At 37.9% G+C, this 25,018-nt stretch overlaps 1 protein-coding gene across 1 annotated transcript; it reads right to left on the bottom strand.

The window, feature by feature from the left end:
• Positions 1 to 331: 331 nt before the first annotated feature.
• On the bottom strand, positions 332 to 6,412 carry LOC139574562 (signal-regulatory protein beta-2-like). The gene is made up of 6 exons (XM_071399268.1): positions 6,335 to 6,412; positions 5,732 to 6,076; positions 4,866 to 5,207; positions 3,684 to 3,800; positions 3,484 to 3,539; positions 332 to 3,349 (listed from the first exon to the last, which is right to left on the bottom strand). Exons 1-6 carry the CDS (start codon positions 6,375 to 6,377, stop codon positions 3,218 to 3,220), a joined length of 1,035 nt encoding a protein of 344 aa, XP_071255369.1. The 5' UTR covers positions 6,378 to 6,412; the 3' UTR covers positions 332 to 3,217.
• Positions 6,413 to 25,018: the final 18,606 nt, after the last annotated feature.

The following is a 25,018-nucleotide window of genomic DNA, read 5'->3' as shown; positions in this document are numbered from 1 at the left end:
GCATGTGATACATTAGAGAATGAAAACATGTATACCATTTAGGTAAGAATCACCAAAGATCACACTGCCATACTGTGGTGCAGAGGCCAGTGTCTGACTCAGTCCATCCAGAAGACTTTGTGACTCTGTAGTGTACAATACTCTCTGAGACCTGTACAGGAGAACACAGTGTGTACTGGTTCAGAGCCAGATCAGAAGAATCCTATCCAGGAGCCATTTGCACCCCTGAGAACAGGAGTGATAAGTGTGAGAAGAGCCCTGAGACTCCCTCTCCTAGACAGTGATGAATCAGCGATACATAAATTGGCTTAATTATTTATTTGCAAACTAACTAAATCCTCACACAGAACACGTAAACAGACACAGCATAGGTTATTGATTCCATACATAATACAATGAAAACAGGTCCCTAGTGGACTAACAAAAGCATGACCGTTCGGTTACACAATGGAAAGGGAGGGGTATGTAAGGAGATGGAGAGACAAAGAGAGTCAAGTTATCGTACATATATTTGGGAGCTACACTCACGGGAATATGAATACTTTGCACATGAACGACTGCTCATTCGGAAAAGAAATGCAATGTATATATTTACGCATAGATGTCTTTGTCGTCTCACTGTTGAACTCGATGGTTCAAATCAAATCAAATCAAGTTTATTTTATATAGCCCTTCGTACATCAGCTAATATCTCGAAGTGCTGTACAGAAACCCAGCCTAAAACCCCAAATAGCAAGCAATGCAGGTGTAGAAGATGGTTCTATGGAAAGTGGTTCGATGTAAGTCTCTGGTTGTCCACCAGAGATCACAATGTCCTAATTTGTAGGCTTCTTTTGTTTTGGAGTGTTCATTGGAATAGGTACTTCAAGTGTACCACACGGTGTTCAGAGGGATCTATTCTTCCCTCTCGTCTTTGGTCAAATGTACTAGACTACATACACAGCTGCAGACTGTGAATGTTTGGTCCAGTCTTTACCTTCTTCATTCGTTGAGAGTTTCAGAGGGTCCTACCATTCTCAGCTGTGTAGCCACCGATCCACCCTGTCTGGTTGTGTATTTTTAACCATTTCAACGTGTGGGCCACAGCCTCACGTTCTCTAGTCTTCAATGATTGATTATTCAGGGTTCAGCTCCCGACCACTATACACGCCAGAAGTAACCTGGCATGTTTTAGTCTAATGTACATTTTGTTAGCGAGTCCTTTTAAGCATTCTGGCCTTGGAGGGCGTTCCGTCATGTTGACACAAACTCTGAGGTCACTTGTGCGTGGCTACTGACTGGGCACAAGTTTGCATGAAACACAATTCTTGTTTAGAAGGCTAAAATCACATTTTTATATTTTCAAAAACAGTTTAATCGTTCTTCATATTGTATTAACAACATTTAGATGTAAACCTGATATACTCTGTATACAAGCTCTTCAAGTTACAATGTTCCCGTTATAACGTCTTTCTATCAATTTTAATGACATCACAAAATATACATACATTTTCCATATTCCATCTCCCATCATTCCCAACATTCGGATGTTGAAATTTATTCTCCCAGTGTTCCTTGTTTGATGTTGAAGTTTTGGGCAAGAGTCTATGTGTAACACAGGGATTTATTTCCCTTCTCATACTAAAAACCCAAAGGGAGAGTTTCTGCAAGGTATTTACGACCAGTTGTTAAGTCATAAAACCAGCCCAACTCCCCCTCCTCTCTCCTGTGGGAGATTGGGGGTTTGGGATGTCTGTCCGCCATGTGCCAAACTGATCTGGCACCTTTGATCCTGACCAAGGAGAGAGAGTCATGACACTAGCTTACAAAAAAGTATGTGAATACTATCTTACTTAATGATCAACATCAATGCTTTATTTTTCACTGAGACCAGCCATTTCAGATGTCTGCTATGCTACTCTACTATTCTGTAACAAAGACTTGTGGAAATGATTCGCTCATCTTGTGAAAAAAAAGATTCTGTCCATGTTTCTTCTCAGGGATTCAGTGGTGACTGGCTACAATACACTGGAGTGACCTTCACCACCAAGACAACTGGAACCAGGAGAAAGAAATGAAAGAACAGGGAGCATCCAGTCGGTCAACCATTTTAAGTAGCAACCTGACAGAAACAAGCAATCTTTTTTTATAGTCATCGATTACAGTTTGTTTTCTACAGTTTAAAGGTGTGTAATAAACCTACATTATATACAATGTTTAAGAAGTCATGCTATCTTATTGGTGGTTTCATGGGTTACAGTAAATACCACACCAATAATACATTTAAGAAAAATTATTAAAACAATAAAAATAGAACCATTGTGCAATTATACATTATTGAAAATAGAGAAAAATGAATCCTTGTCCAAGCCAGAATGCCTCACAGTGGCAGTAGCCTATCTTCCGATTCTATAGCGGAATGCAGCTTGATGTACAAGTACACCTCCTGGACAGGACACTTATCCCAATCCATCTCCTTTATGCTGAGTGCCAAGCAGAGAGGCATCCAGAGGTAGGTGCTAAACAGCTTACTGACTGTACATTGTACTGCATGATATTATTTATTTATTTATTTAACCTTTATTTATCTAGGCAAGTCAGTTAAGAACCAATTCTTATTTACAATGACGGCCTACCCCAGCCAAACCCAAACTCGGACGACGCTGGGCCAATTGTGCGCTGCTCTATGGGACTCCCAACCACAGCCGGTTGTGATACAGCCTGGAATCGATGCGAGAAGGAATACAACAAGTTGTTTTTATGTGGCTATGAAAGTGAGCAGTTTGTGTGTGATCAGGGGTGTATTCATTCTGCCGATTCTTTGTAAAATAAATCTTAAATGGATGAAAACGGAATGTAACGGGGAAAAACATACCTGAATGTTTCAAAAATAAACTCTAGTTTGTAACTGTTTGACTAATGATTGCACCCTAGATCAGCTAGATGCAGGCAAAAGTGTGCAAGGCGGTATTGAATGTGTCCTTGTCTGTCCATGTGTCACTGTCTGTCACCTCAAATCTTTCTCTCAGCCTGTGCGCACCTACGTTGTAAACTTTCATTCATAGGCTAGGTTGTGGCAAACTCGTGATGGGTATAGGGACAATTTTGCCACTGTCTTACTTGATAGAAAATGTCACTGTATCAGTAAGGCTAAAATGTCATGACTGTTTAAACACATTATATATTAAGAAAAGTTTATTTACCAAACTACACCCATTCCTCTGCACATGAACAAAGTTCAGTCCCAGTCTGAGTACCTGACATCAGAGTACATACTCTCCTGTGGTGACTCTCTCTTCTTTCTTCCTCTTTTAGTTTTCCTCTCAGAGAAATTCAATGCAGCATAATTCAGGGTATCTGGGTCTTGTTCCTGTGAATCATCATCATGTTCTTGGTTTTTGATACAAATGTAGTCATAATAATAGCCAGATAATTAGAGTATCTATTATCATATTGGATATCACCTACCAACAGGCCAATATTATAACAATTGTATTTATTTACCTGATCACATTCGGTGCTTGAGTTGTCATGTCCAATATGCTGAGCAACACTCACTGCTAACATGAATAAAAACAAGCATGACCATGATAAAAGTCAAGATAGGTAATAGACAGAGATGTTTTACTTGATAACAAGTATTGTGTATTAATCGTAAAATGTATTAGGTGTTCATCTACAGTTTGTAATACCAGAGAGCTCACCTTTATTATGTTCACAAATTGGCTTTGTATTTCTGGTGAAGACAAGGATAATGATCACAATCACACAGAAAACTGATGTCACTCCCAGTCCAATGACTACATGATCCAGCGATCTTTCTGAAAGGAAGAAAAAATGTAATAATAAGAGTCGACATACAGTATACCATTCTTATATTAAAATGGTAAGAAAGATATACAACCCATATATAAAAAAATATTGTAAGAGAGAAATAAATACCACCCTTATATTGAAATAAAATAGTAAGAGATATACACCACCATTATTTTAAAATAAAATAGTAAAAAAGATATATGCCACCGTTATATTAAAATATAATAGTATGAGAAATATATACAACCCTTATATTAAAATAAAATAATAAGAGAGATATATACCACCCATATATTAAAATAAAACAGTAAGAGATATATTTATACCACTTTTATATTAAAATAAAATAATAAGAGAGATATATACCACCATTATATTTCGTTTAAATATTAAAAGAGATAAATACCACCTCTATATTAAAATAAAATGTGAAGAAATATGTACTATCCTTATATTCAAATAAAATAGTAGTAGGGATATATACCACCATGTATATTACAAAAACATTGTAAGAAATATATACATATATATATATGTTTCTTTAAATAAGTTATTCATAACTATCAGCAGGTTGTATTGTATTTTGTTTACAACATCTAAGAATTTATAGCTGAACATTCATTTCTGGTCAATGATGAGAATATTGTTATAGCAAAAGGCACATAGCCTTCAACCACTGTGCTGTACACTGTCTGTACAAAACATTGTCCACAGGTGCCAGGCACACTGGTTTTAGTGTGTCAAGAACTGCAACTCTGCTGGGTTTTTCATGCTCAACAGTTTCACATGTGTATCAAGAATGGTCCACCACCCAAAGGACATCCAGACAACTCGACACAACTGTGGGAAGCATTGGAGTCATCATGGGCCAGCATCCCTGTGGAACGCTTTCGACACCTTGTAGAGTCCATGCCCTGATGAATTGAGGCTGTTCTGTGGGTAAAAGGGGGTCTAACTCAAGATTAGAGAAATGTTCTTCATGTTTTGTACACTCATTGTATATACACCTCTTAAATATTACTAAACCTTCTATAATTCCGACACTATAACACATAATATTCATTTCTTACCAATATTTAGGTTTGTTCCGTTGCCAAACAGGATCTCCCCACATGTGGCCACAGCACAGTAGTAAGTCCCAGCATCAGAGAGACTGAGGTTGTTCTTGGAGAGGCTGTAGACACAGCTCTGTGTAGGAGAGGGAGTCTCAGGGCTCTTCTCACACTCATCACTCCTGTTCCCAGGGGTGTAAATGACTGCTGGATGGGATTCTCCTGATCCGGCTCTGAACCAGTACACACTGTGTTCTCCTGTACAGGTCTCAGAGAGTACTGTACACTGTAGAATCACAGAGTCTCCTGGATAGACTGGATCAGAAACTGGTTGCTGCACCAATGTAGGGTGATTGTGTCCTATATTGTGTAATTGTATTTGGAAAATAATTATTCATAAGCTTGTAAAGTGGAGACGTCATAGAACTTTAAGTAGTAAACATTATTTTAGGCACATGGCAGTTTTGGAAACAGTGCTTTGCTTGCTAGAAAATAGTGGTGCGGTTGCTAATTAACTGTATACCTTTTATTTATTTGTCAGTTATTTTTCTAATTTATTCACCCCACAGTCAGCCAAGATGCTTAGCTAGCCAGCTTAAGAGTTGTTTACAGTAAAAGTTAGTTAGCTACCGTTTCTACACTATTTTGCTAGCTATACCGTAACATTGTCATTTCAAAATCCTGTCTCCAAAAATGACAAGTGTCTTTACATTTTACCATTATGACACGCATCCATGAATATCCACTTTCTAAGCATACAGCAGCAAGATTGTTTATACTTTTTCTGAACATCTACTGTACATGGCAGTGTACATCTACTGTATGTATAACAATACACAAAAACACTTGGTGAACATTGAAATACACAGTTAAAATTAAATTACCCTTCACAGCCAAAAATGTTGCATTTCCATAGTTCATCCCATACATTGTCCCAATTCCACAAAAGTATGTTGCCTCATCTAATGTGCTGATATTTCTGATTTTGAGATTATACCCATATTGAGATTCCTCCACATGGAAACGTGGGTTCTTAAACTCTCCTTTAAGTACAGGTTCTGATGCATAGGATACAGATGCGACAAGATGGGGCAATTGGCCAACAGTTTGTCTGTACCAGTACAGGAATTGTTCAGATTCCGCTTTAGGACATGGCAAAGATATAGTGTCTCCAAATAGACGAGTAGTCACTGGTATTGGTTGAGGAGTGTCTTCAGTCTGAATCATGTCTGCCAAAATGTGAACGTAATCAGATGTCAATTTCAAATGGACAATGTTCATCCTTTGAATAACACTGTATTTTCTTAATTAAGTCATCAAACTACTGCAATTCAAATTGTCTGAAGATATATCGGTCACATTGCTGTCCAAACTGAATATATTTCATTACCTTTAGATATGACTTTCCAATAAGATAGTGCTATTCTTTGCGAATTTCAATTTTACTGTTCAGTTAAATATTATGTGATATTAGGACATGCACTTACACACTTGAGAGAGAAGTCCCCAAAGAAGGCAGATTCTGATCATCTTGATATGGACTGACTGTAGCTTTAACAACTGTTTTTCTTTGTTACTATGAATGACTGAATGACAAAATGAAAAGAATTGTGGGCTGTTTAAAATCTCAGAAAGACTTGATTGGTTAGGGGAAAGACATGCATCACTTCCTGTGCAACATTTTCACCCGTTTTCAGCCATGTACTGTATGCAATGTAAAGATTTATGTTGTGCACACATTTTTTGGCCTACTTTACAGCAAGATATTGCTTAGTGGTGCCATAAATCCCAGACACAGATTAAGTCTAGACCACAAATAAAACCATTCTCAATAGAGATTTTCCATTGAAAGAGCCTAGTCCAGGACTAGGCTTAATCTGTGTCTGGAAAACAGCCACTACAAATTCACGCTAAATTTAGCCACCGATAGCTAACTATCAATGGAAGTGATAAGTCAATTATACAGTGTTTTTTTATGGAACAATCACTTTTAAGTAACATCAAACCAAATATAGAGTTTTTTTTGGCCATGAAAATTGCATGATTGCCCCTATCATTCCAATAGATTTATAGCTAGCTGTGGCTAAAGTTAGCTGAAGTCTGTAGTTCCTGTTTAGAGAAAACCGACCAATGGAGTACATTTTGTCTTGACTACTTTCACGGCGAGGAACCATCTTACATGAAGTTGTATAATGCTGAGCTTCCCCTTTAATGCTGAGTGTGAAGCATACTGTGTAATGTTGACCAAAAAAAAAAAAAGGTTTTAATATGCATTTTAATATTTTGCAACATTATAGGGTCAAATAAAAATGCAGATTGTTTACAGTTTACTGACAAATGTGTGAGACACTTACCATATGCAATAACAAAAAATAAATAATAATAATACATTGATGATACATTGAGAACTACCAAATATTTTACCAAATACACATATTCACAGTGGTGGAAAATGTATTTAATTGTTATATTTGAGTAAATGTAAAGATACCTTAATAGAAAATGACTTGAGTATAATGAGTACGTTTGGGTGTCAGAGAAAATGTATGGAATAAAAAGTACAATATTATCTGTAGGAATGTAGTGAATTATAAGAAAAGGTTGTCGAAAATATAAATAGTAAATTAAAGTACAGATACTAAAAAAAAAAAGACTTAAGTAGTACTTTAAAGTATTTTTACTTAAGTGCTTTAAACCACTGCATATTCACAGATTTATGAAGTATGTGGTCATTCTATGATACAAGTTCAAATGAAACTTAATCAACTAGGGTTATAAGTCTCTGTTATTCAGTTAAAAACTCAATTTGAAATGGATATACGTTGTTATAAATGGTATATCAACCAAGTATTATAAAAATAGATGAATGAACTAGATTTTGTATTTTTATTTTACCGTTATTTTACCAGGTAAGTTGACTGAGAACACATTCTCATTTGCAGCAACAACCTGGGGAATAGTTACAGGGGAGAGGAGGGGGATGAATGAGCCAATTGTAAACTGGGGATTATTAAGTGACCGTGATGGTAGAGGGCCAGATTGGGAATTTAGCCAGGACACCGGGGTTAACACCCCTACTCTTACGATAAGTGCCATGGGATCTTTAATGACCTCAGAGAGTCAGGACACCCGTTTAACGTCCCATCCGAAAGACAGCACCCTACACAGAGCAGTGTCCCCAATCACTGCCCTGGGGCATTGGGATCTTTGTTTAGACCAGAGGAAAGAGTGCCTCCTACTGGCCCTCCAACACCACTTCCAGCAGCACCTGGTCTCCCATCCAGGGACTGACCAGGACCAACCCTGCTTAGCTTCAGAAGCAAGCCAGCAGTGGTATGCAGGGTGGTATGCTGCTGGCAAGATCCTTAAATCTTCTGAACAGTACTGACACAAACAGTTACTTCGTAAAGTATTCAGACCCATTCACTTTCTCCACATTTTGTTAGGTTACAGCCTTATTCTGAAATAGATTAAATGGTTTTTTTTCCCTCATCAATCTACACACAATGCCCCATAATGACAAAGCAAAAACATTTTTTTTATCTTTAGTAATGTTAGCAAATGTATTTTCATAAGTATTCAGACACTTTGCTATGAGACTAGAAATTGAGCTCAGGTGCATTCTGTTTCCATTGATCATCCTTGAGATGTTTCTACAACTTGATTGGAGTCCACCTGTGGTAAATTCAATTAATTGGACATGATTTGGAAAGGCAAAAACCTGTCTATATAAAGCCCCACAGTTTACAGTGCATGTCAGAGCAAAAACCAAGCCATGAGGAAAAAGGAATTGTCCGTATAGCTCCGTGACAGGATTGTGTCAAGGCACAGATCTGGGGAAGGGTACCAAACAAAAGTTTGTAACCACCAAGAACCTTCTTAAAGCTGTCTGCCCAGCCAAACTGAGCAATCGGGCCTTGGTCACTGACAGAGTTCCTCTGTGGAGATGGGAGAACCTTCCAGAAGGACAACCATTTCTGCATCACTCCACCAATCAGGCCTTTATGGTAGAGTGGCCAGACGGAAGCCACTCCTCAGTAAAAGGCACATGACAGCCCGCTTGGACTTTGCCAAAAGGCACCTTAAGGATTCTCAGACCATTAGAAACCAGATTCTCTGGTCTGATGAATCCAAGATTGAACTATTTGTTCTGAATGTCAAACGTCACATCTTGAGGAAACCTAGCACCATCCCTACGATGAAGCATGGTGGTGGGAGCATTATGCTGTGGGAATGTTTTTTCAGTGGCAGGGACTGGGAGAGTCAGGATCGAGGGAAAGATGACCGGAGCAAAGTACTGTGAGATCCTTGATGAAAACCTGCTCCAGATCGCTCAGGACCTCAGACTGGGGCGAAGGTTCACATTCCAACAGGACAACGACCATAAGCACACAGCCAAGACAACGCAGGAGTGGCTTCGGGACAAGTCTCTGAGTCTCCTTGCCAAAGCCCGGACATGAACCCGAACCAACATCTCTGGAGAGCCCTGAAAATATCTGTGCAGTGACGATCCCCATTCTACCTGAGTGAGCTTGCAGAGAAGAATGGGAGAAAGTCGCCAAATACAGGTGTCACACCCAAGAAGACTCGAGGCTGTAATCGCTGCAAAAGGTGCTTCAACAAAGTACTGAGTAAAGCATCTGAATACTTTTTAAATGGTTTCTTTTTTTTAAACAATTTCTACACATCTGTTTTTTCTTTGTCATTATGGGGTATTGTGTATAGATTGATGAGGGGGAAAAAATGATTTAATCGATTATAGAATAAGGCTGTAACATAACAAAATGTGGAAAAAGTCAAGGGGTCTGAATACTTTCCGAATGCACTGTATGTGGACATTTAAAGATTAATTCCCTACTGCTACTAGTTGACATCATCTAGCTCAAAGTAAGTGAAGACATTTTGAGCAGAAACATGGATGTAATTCCATTGTCTATGGTATTGCATTAGGATATTGTATTGTAATATTGTAAAAGTTCATCCGAAAGCAATATCCTGAGATTATTTAACCAAAACGCTTACATTTTGTCTAATTAGAGATGCTTGACTGAGATAATTTTGTCCAGGCTGTATCTGAAACAAAGTTCGCTCCCAGTCTGAGTATCTGACATCAGAGTACACACTCTCCTGTGGTGTCTCTCTCTTCTTTCTTCCTCTTTTAGTTTTCTTCTCAGAGAAATGCAATGCAGCATAATTCAACGTATCTGTGTTTGGCACCTAAGTAATAGAGTACAGTAAATAAAAACTCCATTGTGCACAATAACAGAAAAGTCTAAATAATAACATTATTATTTTTAATTTTTCAGAGTAAAAGCCTGAAACAATGCCTAAAGACTGGCCACATGTAGAGGAAGCCATAGACTTTAAATGGAAAACAACCTTTCAAAATAATAGTACTTCCTGGATGGATTTTCCTCAGGTTTTCGCCTGCCATATCAGTTCTGTTATACTCACAGACATTATTTTTGTAAACTTTAGAGTGTTTTCTATCCAAATCTACCAATGCATATCCTAGCTTCTGGGCCTGAGTAGCAGGCAGTTTACTTTGGGCACGCTTTTCATCCAAAATTCCGAATGCTGCCCCCTACCCTAGTGAAGTTCATGACCAATACCTAAACTGACGTTTTAAGCATGTTGACATTGTTCAATATAATATTTTAAGTTACACTACAGGTTTCTGAACAATAAATAAGCTAATGAATATGAGGGTAATTTGACATCTTAAAGCCCCACATCTAAAATGTTCCTATATATTAAAATTAAACTATCAACCACTTTTTTGATCAACTGAGAGCTGGCCAAATTATAGCTGCAGGTTATAATTAAGAATATACAGGTTTTCTTTAATGATACACACAACATGGCCCTAGGACCATGCCTCAGGACTACCTGGCATGATGACTCCTTGCTGTCCCCAGTCCACCTGGCCGTGCTGCTGCTCCAGTTTCAACTGTTCTGCTATGGAACCCTGACCTGTTCACCGGACGTGCTACCTGTCCCAGACCTGCTGTTTTCAACTCTCTAGAGACAGCAGGAGCGGTATGAAAAGCCAACTGACATTTACTCCTGATTATTATTTGACCATGCTGGTCATTTATGAACATTTGAACATCTTGGCCATGTTCTGTTATAATCTCCACCCGGCACAGCCAGAAGAGGACTGGCCACCCCTCATAGCCTGGTTCCTCTCGAGGTTTCTTCCTAGGTTTTGGCCTTTCTAGGGAGTTTTTCCTAGCCACCGTGTTTCTACACCTGCATTGCTTGCTGTTTGGGGTTTTAGGCTGGGTTTCTGTACAGCACTTTGAGATATCAGCTGATGTAAGAAGGGCTATAAAAATACATTTGATTTTATTTGATTTTGATCACTCCTGTTCCCAGGGGTGTAAATGACTCCTGGATGAGATTCTCCTTTGACGGCTCTGAACCAGTACACACTGTGTTCTCCTGTACAGGTCTTAGAGAGTACTGTACACTGCAGAGTCACTGAGTCTCCTGGATGGACTGGGTCAGACTCTGGCTGTTGCTCCACTGTCTTGTAGTCAGACCTCTGACCGTTTCCTAAATTAATCAGAATATATTTATTAAACTAGTAATTATTAAACTCTCAAATAATATAAGACAAACAAATTTTACTGCAAACTTTCTGATAGCTGATAAATTACTAATGTACCGAGCAAATGTTTCGTTTAATTACTGAACAAATTCTTCTCCAATTAACATTGTATGGACAGATGCTGGAGACGAGAAGCAGGTACAGGGAGTGAACATTTAATAAAACACTGACATGAAACAGAACACGGACAGCTTCTGGACAGGGGAAACGTAAATGACTATAATGCTGACACGGGGATGAAACAGAGGAAACAGTCAGATATAGGGATGGCAATCAAATGTGAAGGAGTCCAGGTGAGTCCAGTGAGCGCTGATGCGCGTAATGATGGTCACAGTTGTGCGTAATGAAATGCAGCCTGGTGCCCTCGAGCGCCAGAGAGGGAGAACAGGAGCAGGAGTGACAAACATAACTTATAAATACAAAGTACAATTATTTAACCTTTTAACTTCTTATGGCTGCAGGGTGGTGCCGGTACACTTATGACAACAGCCCGTCCAAGTGCAGGGCGCGAAATTCAAAATATATTTTTTAGAAATATTTAACTTTCACACATTAACAAGTCCAATACAGCAAATGAAAGATACATATCTTGTGAATCCAGCCAACATGTCCGATTTTTAAAATGTTTTACAGCGAAAACACCACATATATTTATGTTAGCTCACCACCAAATACAAAAAAGCACAGACATTTTTCACAGCACAGGTAGCCTTCACAAAACCAACCTAACTAACCAAGAACCAACCAAACTAACCAAGAAACAACTTCATCAGATGACAGTCTTATAACAAGTTATACAATAAATCTATGTTTTGTTCGAAAAATGTGCATATTTGAGGTATAAATCATAGTTTTACATTGCAGCTACAATCGGAAATAGCGCCGAAGCAGCTAGAACAATTACAGAGACCAAATTGAAATACCTAAATACTCATCATAAAACATTTATGAAAAATACATGGTGTACAGCAAATTAAAGACAAACATCTTGTGAATCCAGCCAATATTTCCGATTCTTTAAGTGTTTTACAGCGAAAACACAATATAGCATTATATTAGCTTACCACAATAGCCAAAAACACAACAGCATTGATTCAAGCCAACAGTAGCGATAACGAATAAACCAGCAAAAGATATTAATTTTTTCACTAACCTTCTCAAAATTCATCAGATGACAGTCCTATAACATCATATTACACCATACATATATTGTTTGTTCGAAAATGTGCATATTTAGCGGCACAAATCGTGGTTATACAATGTGAATACTAGGCAAAATGCAATAACAATGTCCGGAGAAATCTTGGAGAGGCACCTAATCTAATCAAATAACTATTCATAAACGTTACTAAAAAATACATGTTGGACAGCAAATTAAAGATAGCTTAGTTCTTAATGCAATCGCCGTGTTAGAATTCTAAAAATAACTTCATTACGACATGCAGCTTACGTTATGGCGAGAGAGCGCCCAAAATCTGGGCGCAAACTAATAGTACACATGTTCGACAGATATATGAAATAACATCATAAATGGGTCCTACTTTTGATGATCTTCCATCAGAATGTTGTACAAGGGGTCCTTTGTCGGGAACAATCGTTGTTTGGTTTAAGAATGGCATTTTTCCCTCTTGAATTAGCAAGCACACTAGCCAAGTGGCGCGAAGCTCTCCTTCCTGAACAAATGCAGAGAACGCAACACGCCTAACCTCCTGAAAAAAATTCAATAATATGATAAAACTATATTGAAAAAACATACTTTACGATGATATTGTCACATTTATCAAATAAAATCAAAGCCGGAGATAGTAGCCGTCTATAACGACAGCTTTTCAGAAGGCAATCCCCGGTTCCTTCTCGCGTCTTCCAGAAAACAGGAAATTGGTGTCACGTCATGCCAAGAGCTCTTATTCGACCTCAGATCAAGCTATACACTCCATTTCTTCTCTCACTGCCTATTGACATCTAGTGGAAGGCGTATGAAGTGCATGTATACTAATACATATCAAGCAAATGAATAGGGATGCCCTGGAACAGAGCATCGATTTCAGATTTTCCACTTCCTGTCAGGAAGTTTGCTGCAAAATGAGTTCTGTTTTACTCACAGATATAATTCAAACGGTTTTAGAAACTAGAGAGTGTTTTCTATCCAATAGTAATAATAATATGCATATTGTACGAGCAAGAATTGAGTACGAGGCCGTTTGAAATGGGCACCTTTCATCCAAGCTACTCAATACTGCCCTTGCAGCCCAAAGAAGTTAAAGACAGAGATATGCCATCTCTAAAATTCACAGTCAGCTCTCTTCCAATTGCACAATAATACAGGGCTTCATCTTCTGGGAACTTCATGAGAGTAAGGAGAAACATCTTTTGAGACAATTTTACATTGAAGGGTGAATTGTTATATCCAGAGTGAAACACAGGCTCTGTAAAATATTTGTGCATTGATGCGACAAGTTGTGGAATACCTCCCACAGGTTGCTTGTACCAGTGCATTTCCTCATAGTTGAATTCTTCTACTGGGAACACATAGCAGGGTTACAGGATCACCAAGTTGAACAGTGATCACTGGATTTAGCAGGTTAACATGGTCTACATCTAAATCAAATGGAAACAGAAACACAAGCATACTGTAGTTATCACACATACAAGGACAAATGTTAAACAAGAGAAAACAGTAGTCTGTGAAAATCATTCCATTTATTTTGCTTTCTTTGTTAATTAACACTGACTCAAGTTATTATTTATTTGTAGATGGTATGTGTGTTGGTTGAACATTCTAAATGTCAATTTATCCTATCATTCAAGAAGCTTGAACTATATTGACTTGCACGGCACCAAAACAATATTTTTAATATTCTACCAGTGAAGAAATTGTACTTACACACTGCACTGAGAAGAATCACAGCAACCCCTAATCTGACCATCATGGTACGTAGTAGGGAGGTGGTGTTTGTTTGGTCTGTGTTTAAATGAGAACCCAATATCAGTTTTTAAACTTGAAAACATGCCTCATTGGCTGGAACATTTTATCCACATATCTGTATGTGACCGATAACATTTGATTTGATACGTTTTCTTTTTTACAATTAAATCTCTATGTTTGATGTAAATGTGACTCACCACCTGGATTCGGTCTTATCTTGCAAAATTTGAAATCGTTTTTTTTTACATTGGATAAAAGTAGAGACGTAGAGCTACAAAATGGTATATCATACAGTACACTGCATTTTAGAGGAACAAAGGGAAAGTATTTCGACTTTTAAAGTTGATACACTTGTAAACTCACTTTTGAGAAAAGGGCCTTTGAATGTTTTGGTACCTAGAGAGCTCTCTTTCATTCAGCATTGTTCACACCCTCTTAAGCCAGCCCCACCCATCTGTTTAAGGATTCACATGAGGTCATGTGCTAAACAGTGAGTAGTGTAGTAAAGATTAAGACTAAAAGTGGCAGTAGCCTATAATAATGAAAAATTCCAGGTAAACTGAAAGTGTCCATCAAATTTTTTAAAATAAATATTAGATGACGCTTACCCAGACACACTTGTCTAAATTGATGGGTCATGTAAAATAATTTTTTTAAGCCCCAGCCACATCCAGTGTTGGAAAAAGTACTAAATTGTCATACTTAAGTAAAAGTATAAATCATTTCAAATTCCTTATATTAAACCAGACAGCACAATTGTATTTTTATTTTTCTTATTGAGGGAAAGCCAGGGGCACAATGTACTCAAGCATCAAAAGTGAAAATATAAACCACTTCAAATTCCTTATATTAAGCAAACCAGACAGGACAATTGTATTATTTTTACTGACGGAGAGCCAGGGGCACACGCCAACACTCAGACATAATTTACAAACAAAGCATCTGTGTTTAGTGAGTCTGCCAGATCAGAGGCAGTAGGGATGACCAGGGATGTCCTCTTGATAAGTGTGTGAATTGGACAATTTTCCTGTCAAAATGTGACGAGTACTTTTGTGTGTCAAGGAAAATGTATGGAGTAAAAAGTACATCATTTTCTTTACGAGTTTAGTGAAGTAAAAGTTGGCAAAAAAATAATTTGAAAAGTAATGTACAGCTACCACAATATCAGAAATAGATACAAATAAACAATACATTACGTACAAGAACAACATCAATAACGATATCAGTGATTGACAAGGTTATTATATGCATACAATCAGGGATAAAGTGGCTGGGCAGCGGGATAAACCAAAAAATAGTGGCAGCAATGTATAGCGTGTGTGTTAGGAGTGAGTAATGTGAATAGAGGCACTGCAGATAGTGCCGATGACAGGTCCGTCCAGACCACGCATGAAGGGAATCTATATTCGGAGAGCCTGTTTCTGTCCTGCCCTTGACTTTGGTGCAGGGCATGTGATGTCCATAGCCTATTCGTCTTAAAACTCCTTGATCTTGTCAAAAAGTTTGTTTGTCTTGCTGTGTCCAGTCCAGGTGGTGCTTTTACAGGCAGACCATGTATGGAAGGAAGGATGTCAGCGTTACGCAGCATCAAAGCTGTTATACAGGGACAACCAAAATCAGAAGACATTACACCCCTGCACAACATCATTTCACCTCCCAACCTTAGATAAGAATAACCTCATACAATGAAAAGAATTTTCGTAATAATTTTACCTGATGTACTGGTACTGCTTGATCTGTGGCAGTGGCCTGAAGTACGGAGTCAGGTGTTGTTGCCAGCCTTAACTCCCGTTCCATCCTCCCCAGCTGACTATAATTCAATCTCCATCCCCATCATCTCAATTTGAATTTGTTGTGTTGAATGTTCGTTTGATTACAAGCTAAATAAATTATTATTATTATCATAGACATGGATTGATTGAAGCCACATATTGAAGGAGACATTTGATTAAATCGTTTTTTAAAACCAAATGTTTAAAGTTAAGTATAACTATAAATAGCTTGCATTTTGTTTGTAGCATTTAAGAATTTAAACAAAAACATTAATTTCTGATCAATGATGAGAATATTGTCATAGCAAAATCTTCACAACTGTGTTGGTGTGTGTGGACCATGTTAATTCCTTAGTGAAGTAGACACAAGGAACTTGAAGCTCTTGACCCGCTCCACTGCAGCCCTGTCAATGTGGTTGGAGGCGTACCTGCCCCTATGTTAACTGTAGAGCACAATCATCTCCTTGGTTTTACTTACGTTGAGGGAGAGGTTATTGTCCCAGCACCACACTGCCAGGTCTCTGACCTCCAATTTATAGGCTACCTCATTGTCGCCGGTGATCAGACCTACCACCGTCATGTCATCAGCAAACTTGATGATGGTGTTGGAGTCATGAGTGGTCGAGAGTAGCCACGCAGTCGAGGGTTAACAGGGAGCACAAAAAGGGTCTAAGCACACATTCCTGTGGGTCCCCAATGTTGAGAGTCAGCGTGGCAGAGGAGATGTCATGCAGTTGTTGGTGAACAGGGAGTACAGGAGGGGACTATGCACCGACCCCACTGTGGGGCCCCCGTGTTGAGGGTCAGCGTGGCAGAGGAGATGATACATACCCTCACCAGCTGGGGTTGGCCCGTCAGGAAGTTCAGGTTCCAGTTGCAAAGGGAGAGTTCAGTCCCAGGGTCTTAAGCTAAGGCATCCACCATGGCTCTCCACCTCCCTCTTTTCTCTGCGAGGGCGTTTGCCTCTTGTTAGGTGACCCCTGTTTTATTCAGTTCCTGTAGAGTGGAGCATCTCTAGTTGGTTTTTGGTCTGTTTATTTCTCCTTGTGGGTTGTAGCCCAGCGCTTGTCTTGTTATGTGTATTATGTCTTTCCTGAGTGATCCTGAGTGATCTCCATTTTCTTCTCCTCAGACTGATGATGACCTCTTTCTTCTTCATTCACAGGTCTTGGTTTGTTATGTTGTTGGGCGACTATATCCTCAGTATATACTGCACCATTGGAAGTTATTAATAAATATTCTGAGTGGAGCCCTTTTATATGATAATTGAATTGTGGCCTTAATCTTTCCTTGACCTGGTCCTAAAGCCGCTAAAGCAGCTATTCCTTGACCCTAAAGGCCTGGAGTAGAATAGCACTGTCCTATGCTATCCTATTTGTAGGGTAGGATCTCTGTAACATGTGTACCATTGCTGTACTTACACTCTACCTGCCTATGTAACCACCAGGTTAATACATAGGTATCGTTGGTAGACAATTACCTTTAACTAGGTGTAATTTCTAACAAAAGATAACATTAGAGTTGATGTTGTGCCATCATGATTATTATATTACCTGTACAATAAAGGTACAATGAGCTCAGAACTTTGAGAACTGTTTGTTGGATATTCCCCTTCACATAACTATTGGCAGTGACTACCTTTGGCATAACATTATCTGAAAGCTGTACAAATAGCAATGAAGCCTATTTGACATTACCCTCTTGTAAAGCACTTCAGGAAAGAGTTGCAGGCGTCTATATAATAGAAACATTGAAAAGTGACACAACTTTAGCAAATAACAGAATAGTGGCCTAAATGAAAAACTGCAGGGGTTTGGGTAACAAAAACACTGTTGCTAGTTCGGAAATGTAACAGGAAGTATTGTGTTTTTTACACCAGCCTATCAGGTTGGTCTTTGACTTCAGACCTGCATATTGGTACATACTTATTTCAAGTGTTTATCCGGTCAGAGGACTAACCTGAAGTTGGAGCTACACACAACAATGATCAGAATCGGGGTTGTTGTGGTATTATTCAGTACAATATGTAAGTTTTGTAATTCCTACCTTGACTTGTCTAACCGTAATGTGATTATGTTCACAATGTAAGAATTGGAGGGGGAAATTGTCTTTATGGGGTTTCTGATACTGTTGAGCTTTCGTCAGTCCTTCAGTCCTAGTTCATCTGATTAACCTAAACTTTTCTATCTGTTTTGCAATTTTAGATGTGACAAAATGCAACAATGTGCAGCGGCATATTCAAGTTCAGGGGGTTCAAATTGGTGACCCAGTGACTCTCTACTGTGTTTTCTCAAAGCAAGTATACAATGAAGGAAACATGTTCTGGTTTAAGCAAATAACGGGGGAAATCCCTCAAGTTGTTGCAAGGATGCAGAAATTTCAGCCCAGGCCTGAACTGTACAAGGAATTTAACAATTCACATCTCAATGTGGAGAGGGCTGAAGCTGACGGGATATATCGTCTTACAATCCCAAAGATGGAACCAATTGATGAAGCTATTTACTATTGCGCAAGTAGGACATGAAGTAAACTTGATCAATGGGACTTTTTTAGTATTAAAAGGTAATGAGAAGATGTTAATGCCCATTATTTTTAGTTCAGGGTTCTTATGTCTTCATATGTTTTCTATGTGTCTGTGTGGTTTTAACATTCATGTGCATTTAAGAAAGTTTTGTTTCAAATTGATTTATATGAAACAATAAATGTCCCATTTAGGTAAGAATCACCAGAGGTCTGATTACAAGACCGTGGTACACAGGTCAGTTTCTGACCCATTCCACCCAGGAGACTCTGTGACTCTGCAGTGCACAGTGCTCTCTGAGACCTGTACAGGAGAACACAGTGTGTACTGATTCAGAACCAGATCAGGAGAATCCCATCCAGGAGTCATTTACACCCCTGGGAACAGGAGTGATGAGGGTGAGAAGAGCCCTGAGACTCCCTCTCCTACACAGAGCTGTGTCTACAGCCTACAATGCAGCCTATTAAAAGGTTGGACAAAGAAGTTCCTGTTGTTTGTTGTTCATTATTATTATTTTGTTATTAGATCATAAAAGCTGTTTTCATTGTATTGTTATTATGTGTTTGTAGTTGGGATGGACTGTAACGCCCTGGTTCCAGTTGGTATTGGTCTGTGTGGAGCATTGATGTTGAATGCTGTTTTACTGTTCTTTATACACTCAAGTCAAAAGGAAACAAATGGTTAGTTTTGCATTGGTGCTGTAATTTAAAAAGTGGTGCTATAATTTGAAATTTTTTGACTACATGAAAAATTGAATTTTAAACAATTAATTAATTAATTAATTAAATTATATTTATCCAAAGCATCATGCTGGGAGACTATTCACAGCTGGACCATTTCGTTTTTAAAATAATGTAGTTCAAGTGCTCTAACTTCCCGTTTATCTTTATATATCTCTGACATTGTGTCACAGTGTCAACTTGCTCACACATTTCCAACATGCTGTTATGCAGGTACCATACTGTTATGCAGGTACCATACTGTTATGCAGGTACCATACTGTTATGCAGGTACCATACTGTTATGCAGGTACCATACTGTTATGCAGGTACCATACTGTTATGCAGGTACCATACTGTTATGCAGGCACCATACTGTAATCCTGGCACCATACTGTTATGCAGGCACCATACTGTAATCCAGGTACCATACTGTTATGCAGGTACCATACTGTTATGCAGCCACATTACTGTTATGCAGGCACCATACTGTTATGCAGCCACCATACTGTTATGCATGCACCATTCTGTTACGCAGGCACCATACTGTTATGCAGGCACCTTACTGTAATCCAGGCACCATACTGTTATGCAGGCACCATACTGTAATCCAGGCACCATACTGTATTGCAGGCACCATTCTGTTATGCAGAATTTTCTCTCTCATGTGCACTTTTACTAATCCAGCTGTGTCTGGATAAATCACACTATGTTGTTAATTTTATGAAGTTTTTTAAAATAATATTCTAATCATTTCAATTAGTTCTGCTGTGGAAACAGATGGCACATCTCTACAAATCTGTGATGCCATTCTCAGTGCTGACCTATTGGGTCAACAGGTACAAATACTAGCTTACAAATAAGTATGTGACAACTATCTTACTTAAAGATCAACATCAAGCCTTGTGGACATTATTCACTTATCTTATGAATTGGGGGGTTTTTCTCCATGTTTCTGCCCAGGGATTCAGTGGTGACTGGCTACAATAAACTGGAGTGACCTTTACCACCAAGACAACTGGAACCAGGAGAAAGAAATGAAAGAATTGGGGGAGCATCCTATCGTTCCAACATTGGAAGTTGCAAACTGACAGAAACAAGCAAATCTATTTTTATAGACATCGATCACAGTTTGTGTTCTACAGTTTAAAGGGGTGTAATTCCCAGAGTTGTGCTTTTTTGTTTCTTTGATTATTTCAGAAATGAAGTGTGAATGCATGTGCAGTAAGTTTTATTAGTAATCCATTTCAAAGAGTTGAACTTTGATGACAGTTGTGTAAATCAACCTTTGTACCATTATTAAAAGCTAAATTTTAAATAATGTGATGAATCAGACGATGTTTAATGATAAAGTGGTTTGATGATTCGACGTAGACCTACAGGTAAATTCTGGTACATTATAGCTATAAACTGTCATGGATCCCTCCGGAACTTTCATTACGCACACCTGTCCCCTATTCCCACTGATTAGTACTTGCATAAGTGTGTCCTTTGTTTTGTGGATCTGTTTTTTGTTGACTATAGCATAGTCTTCATATCCTAATTTTTTTTGGGGGGGGTATCATCTTTCTAAGGGTTCCGACTGAATTCACACACTGACGTTCCTCTGCATTGCCAAGCACAACTTTTTCTCAGCTGGCACAATTTGATTGGCTGCTGTCCGATTCAAACTGTAATCCGTTAAATGAAGAGTTGATGCGCTGCACACTTTTTTAATAGCATAATATTTTATATTTGGGCTTGGGGAGGGTATCAAGTCAGTTCGAGTCAAAGGGCTCAAGTCCAAGTTAAGTCACGAATCATTGGTGTTAAAGTCAAAGTCGAGTTGCAAATCATCATATTTGTAACTCGAGTCCACACCTCTGATTAAGAAAAACGAATATGCATTCCTGCGCCTGTCTCCCGAATCTCTTCATTCCAAAGTGACATAAACATGCTGTTGGAACTCAAGAAATACAGTAGAATGTAATTTACCTACATTATATACAATGTTTAAGAAGGTATGCTATCCTACTGTTTGTTTCATGGGTTACAGTAAATTCCACAACAATCATACATTTCGGAAAAATGATTAAAACAATAAAAATAGAACCATAATATAATTATACATTATTGCAAACAGAGAAAAAAGACTGAAAATGAGGGCTGATCAAGTCAAATGTTCTTTGAAGTATATTATTGCAACACACTTTACAGTAGAACAATAGGTAAGTAAGTAATCCTTGTCCGAGCCAGAACGGCTCATAGGGGCAGGAGACTATGTCCTGAATCTATAGCGGAAGGCAGCTTGATGTACAAGTACACCTCCTGGACAGGACACTTAACCCAATCCATCTCCTTTATGCTGACTGCCAAACAGAGACTAATCCGTTCCCATTTTTAGGGTAATTGATATGACTTGACCGGGGATCAAACTCTCAACCTTCCATTCTCACAGTGTACAATAAACACAAGGCCACTGAGTTGGCTCACAGTTAAATAGTGTATCTAAACAAAGGGCTAACATACAATAGATACAATACAAGAGAAGAACATAGAATCACTAAGGAAGTCTAAAATAACAATACAATCACAGATTAAGATTAAAGGCCAAGCTAAAAAGGTAGATTTTCCGGCATGATTTAAAGACCTCAATAGTTTCTGGCCCTCTACCTCACAGGACAAGCCGTTCCATAACAGTGGTGCTCTGACAGAGAACGCTCCTAGAAGAACAAGCTTATTCTATGACACATTATAGTGTATCAAATGTCATGACTGTCTGAATACATTATATACATCTATATTAACAAGAGTTTCTTGACCAAACTACATCCATTCCTCTGCACATGAACAAAGTTCACTCCCAGTCTGAATACCTGACATCAGAGTACACACTCTCCTGTGGTGACTCTCTCTTCTTTCTTCCTCTTTTACTTTTCCTCTCAGAGAAACTCAATGCAGCATAATTTAACATAACTCCTTCTTTATCCTGTGAATCATCATAATATTTTTTTATAAATAAATGTAGTCATAATAATAATAATTGTCAGGTAACTGGAGTATCTAGTATCATATTAAACATCTTCTACAAACAGGCCAAAATTATAACAATTGCATTTATATACCTGATCACATTCGGTGCTTGAGTTGTCATGTCCAATATGCTGTGCAACACTCACTGTTAACGTGAATAAAAACAGCATCAACATGACAAAAGTCAAGATTGGTAGAAGACAGAGGCACAATAGTTGGCGACAAGTATTGGGTATTAATCTTTAAATGTTTTAGGTGTTCATCTACAGTTTGTAATACCAAAGACCTCACCTTGATAATGTTCACAAATTGGCTTTGTATTTCTGGTGAAGATGAGGATAATGATTACAATCACACAGAAAATCGATGTCACTCCCAGTCCAATGACTACATGTTCCAGTGATCTTCCTAAAAGGAAGAAAACATGTAATAAATACAGTCAATATATACCACCCAAATATTATATTAAAGTAAAAAAATTAAAAAGACATATACCACCCTTATATTTAAAAAATAGTAAGAGAGATATATACCACCCTTATATTAAAATAAAATAGTAAGAGAGATATATACCAACCTTATATTAAAATAAAATAGTAAGAGAGATATATACCAACCTTATATTAAAATAAAATTGTAAGATAGATATGGACCAGCCTTTATATTAAAATAAAACAGTAAGAGAGATATATATATACCAACCTTATATAAAAAATTAAATAGTAAGATAGATATATACCACCCTTATATTAATATAAAATAGTAAGAGAGATATATACCAACCTTATATTAAAATAAAATTGTAAGATAGATATGGACCAGCCTTTATATTAAAATAAAACAGTAAGAGAGATATATATATACCAACCTTATATAAAAAATTAAATAGTAAGATAGATATATACCACCCTTATATTAATATAAAATAGTAAGAGAGATATATCCCACCCTTATATTAAAATAAAATAGTAAGAGAGATATATACCAACCTTATTAAAATAAAATAGTAAGATAGATATATACCACCCTTATATTAATATAAAATAGTAAGAGAGATATATACCAACCTTATATAAAAATAAAATAGTAATATATATATATACCACCCTTATATTAACACAAAGAGTAAGAGACATATACCACCCATATATTAAGATAAAATAGTAAGTGCGATATATATAGCACCCTCAAAATGTGTCTCCTCCATATGGACTATGGCGTCATGAGGTCGCCTAAGCATAGAGCTCTGTAAATATTGTACATATTTTCTTCATTTTAAAGTGTTTTCTTGTTGTATTTTTTTAATTCATGTTTTGGTTTTGAATGTTCTGTTATTTTTTTTTATTTTTTTTTACCAAGTCAGTTCAGAACAAATTCTTATTTATAATGATGGCCTACCAAAAGATAACAAGGACTGAAACTTTTCAGCAGCCATGGCATCACCCAGGTGGTTGCTACATTTCTTGTAATGGAGAAAAAGTACCTACAGAAAGGAGCGGCTTCTATGGAGGAACTGAATGCAGGAGAAACAGGTGTGGTGCTCCGATGAAGAGCCACTGGCCTGTTTGTCAGACTGTCTATGTCTCTCTCTTTCTGTACCACCGATGCCCCCTCTGCTCAAACTATACTGCCTTTCCAACCCAAACTGACTCAACTCCCGTTCATTCCTCCCCAGCTGACTATAGATATTCAATCTCCATCCCTATCATCTCAATTTGAATTTGTTGTGTTGAATGTTTGTTTGATTACAAGCTAAATAAATGATTATTATCATATTAAAGGCATTGATTGACTGAAGCCACATATTGAAGGAGATATTTGATTAAATAGCTTGTGTTTAAAGTTAAGTTTAACTATCAATAGCTTGTATTTTGTTTGTAGCATTTTTTGAATATATATTAACATTAATTTCTGGTCAATGATGAGAATATTGTCAAAGCAAAATGTACTTCAACCCCTGTGCTATATGCACCACTTAAATAGTACTATTTTCTACACTACAACTCATAATATTCATTACCTACCAATATTTAGGTTTATTCCATTGCCAAACAGAATCTCCCCACATGTGGCCACAGCACAGTAGTAAGTCCCAGCATCAGAGAGACTGAGGTTGTTCTTGGAGAGGCTGTAGACACAGCTCTGTGTAGGAGAGGGAGTCTCAGGGCTCTTCTCACACTCATCACTCCTGTTCCCAGGGGTGTAAATAACTCCTGGATAGGATTCTCCTGATCCGGCTCTGAACCAGTACACACTGTGTTCTCCTGTACAGGTCTTAGAGAGTACTGTACACTGTAGAGTCACAGAGTCTTCTGGTTGGACTGGGTCAGACACTGGCTGTTGCTCTACAGTCTGGTAGTGTGACCTTTTCTGACTGACACCTAGTTGATGTTGTTTTTATGAAAGAAATGTCAGTGTCACGTGAATTCAAAAATATTGCAGTTTGGCTCTCTAGAATCATATGTATGCAGCAACCTCAGCATCTATAACTATGGATAACTTATTAAACAAAACTGTTGTGATAAACATTGAGATAAATCATATTACTGAAATAAAGTTACCTTTTACAGCCAAGAATGTTCCATTTCTAAACTTCATCTCATACACT

The sequence above is a fragment of the Salvelinus alpinus genome, chromosome 4 (assembly GCF_045679555.1).
Source record: "Salvelinus alpinus chromosome 4, SLU_Salpinus.1, whole genome shotgun sequence".
Classification (NCBI taxonomy): domain Eukaryota; kingdom Metazoa; phylum Chordata; class Actinopteri; order Salmoniformes; family Salmonidae; genus Salvelinus; species Salvelinus alpinus.
Note: the sequence above shows the minus strand (reverse complement) of the source record. Positions and strands in the feature narration are given on the sequence as shown.

Excerpts from the sequence above, each read along its gene's own strand:
- LOC139574562 (XM_071399268.1), bottom strand. The coding sequence starts at position 6,377 with ATGATCAGAATCTGCCTTCTTTGGGGACTTCTCTCTCAAGTGT. Across the intron at positions 6,077-6,334 it reads GGGACTTCTCTCTCAAGTGT|ACATGATTCAGACTGAAGAC; the intron begins GTAAGTGCATGT and ends ACATTTTGGCAG. Across the intron at positions 3,350-3,483 it reads CAAGCACCGAATGTGATCAG|GAACAAGACCCAGATACCCT; the intron begins GTAAATAAATAC and ends GATGATTCACAG.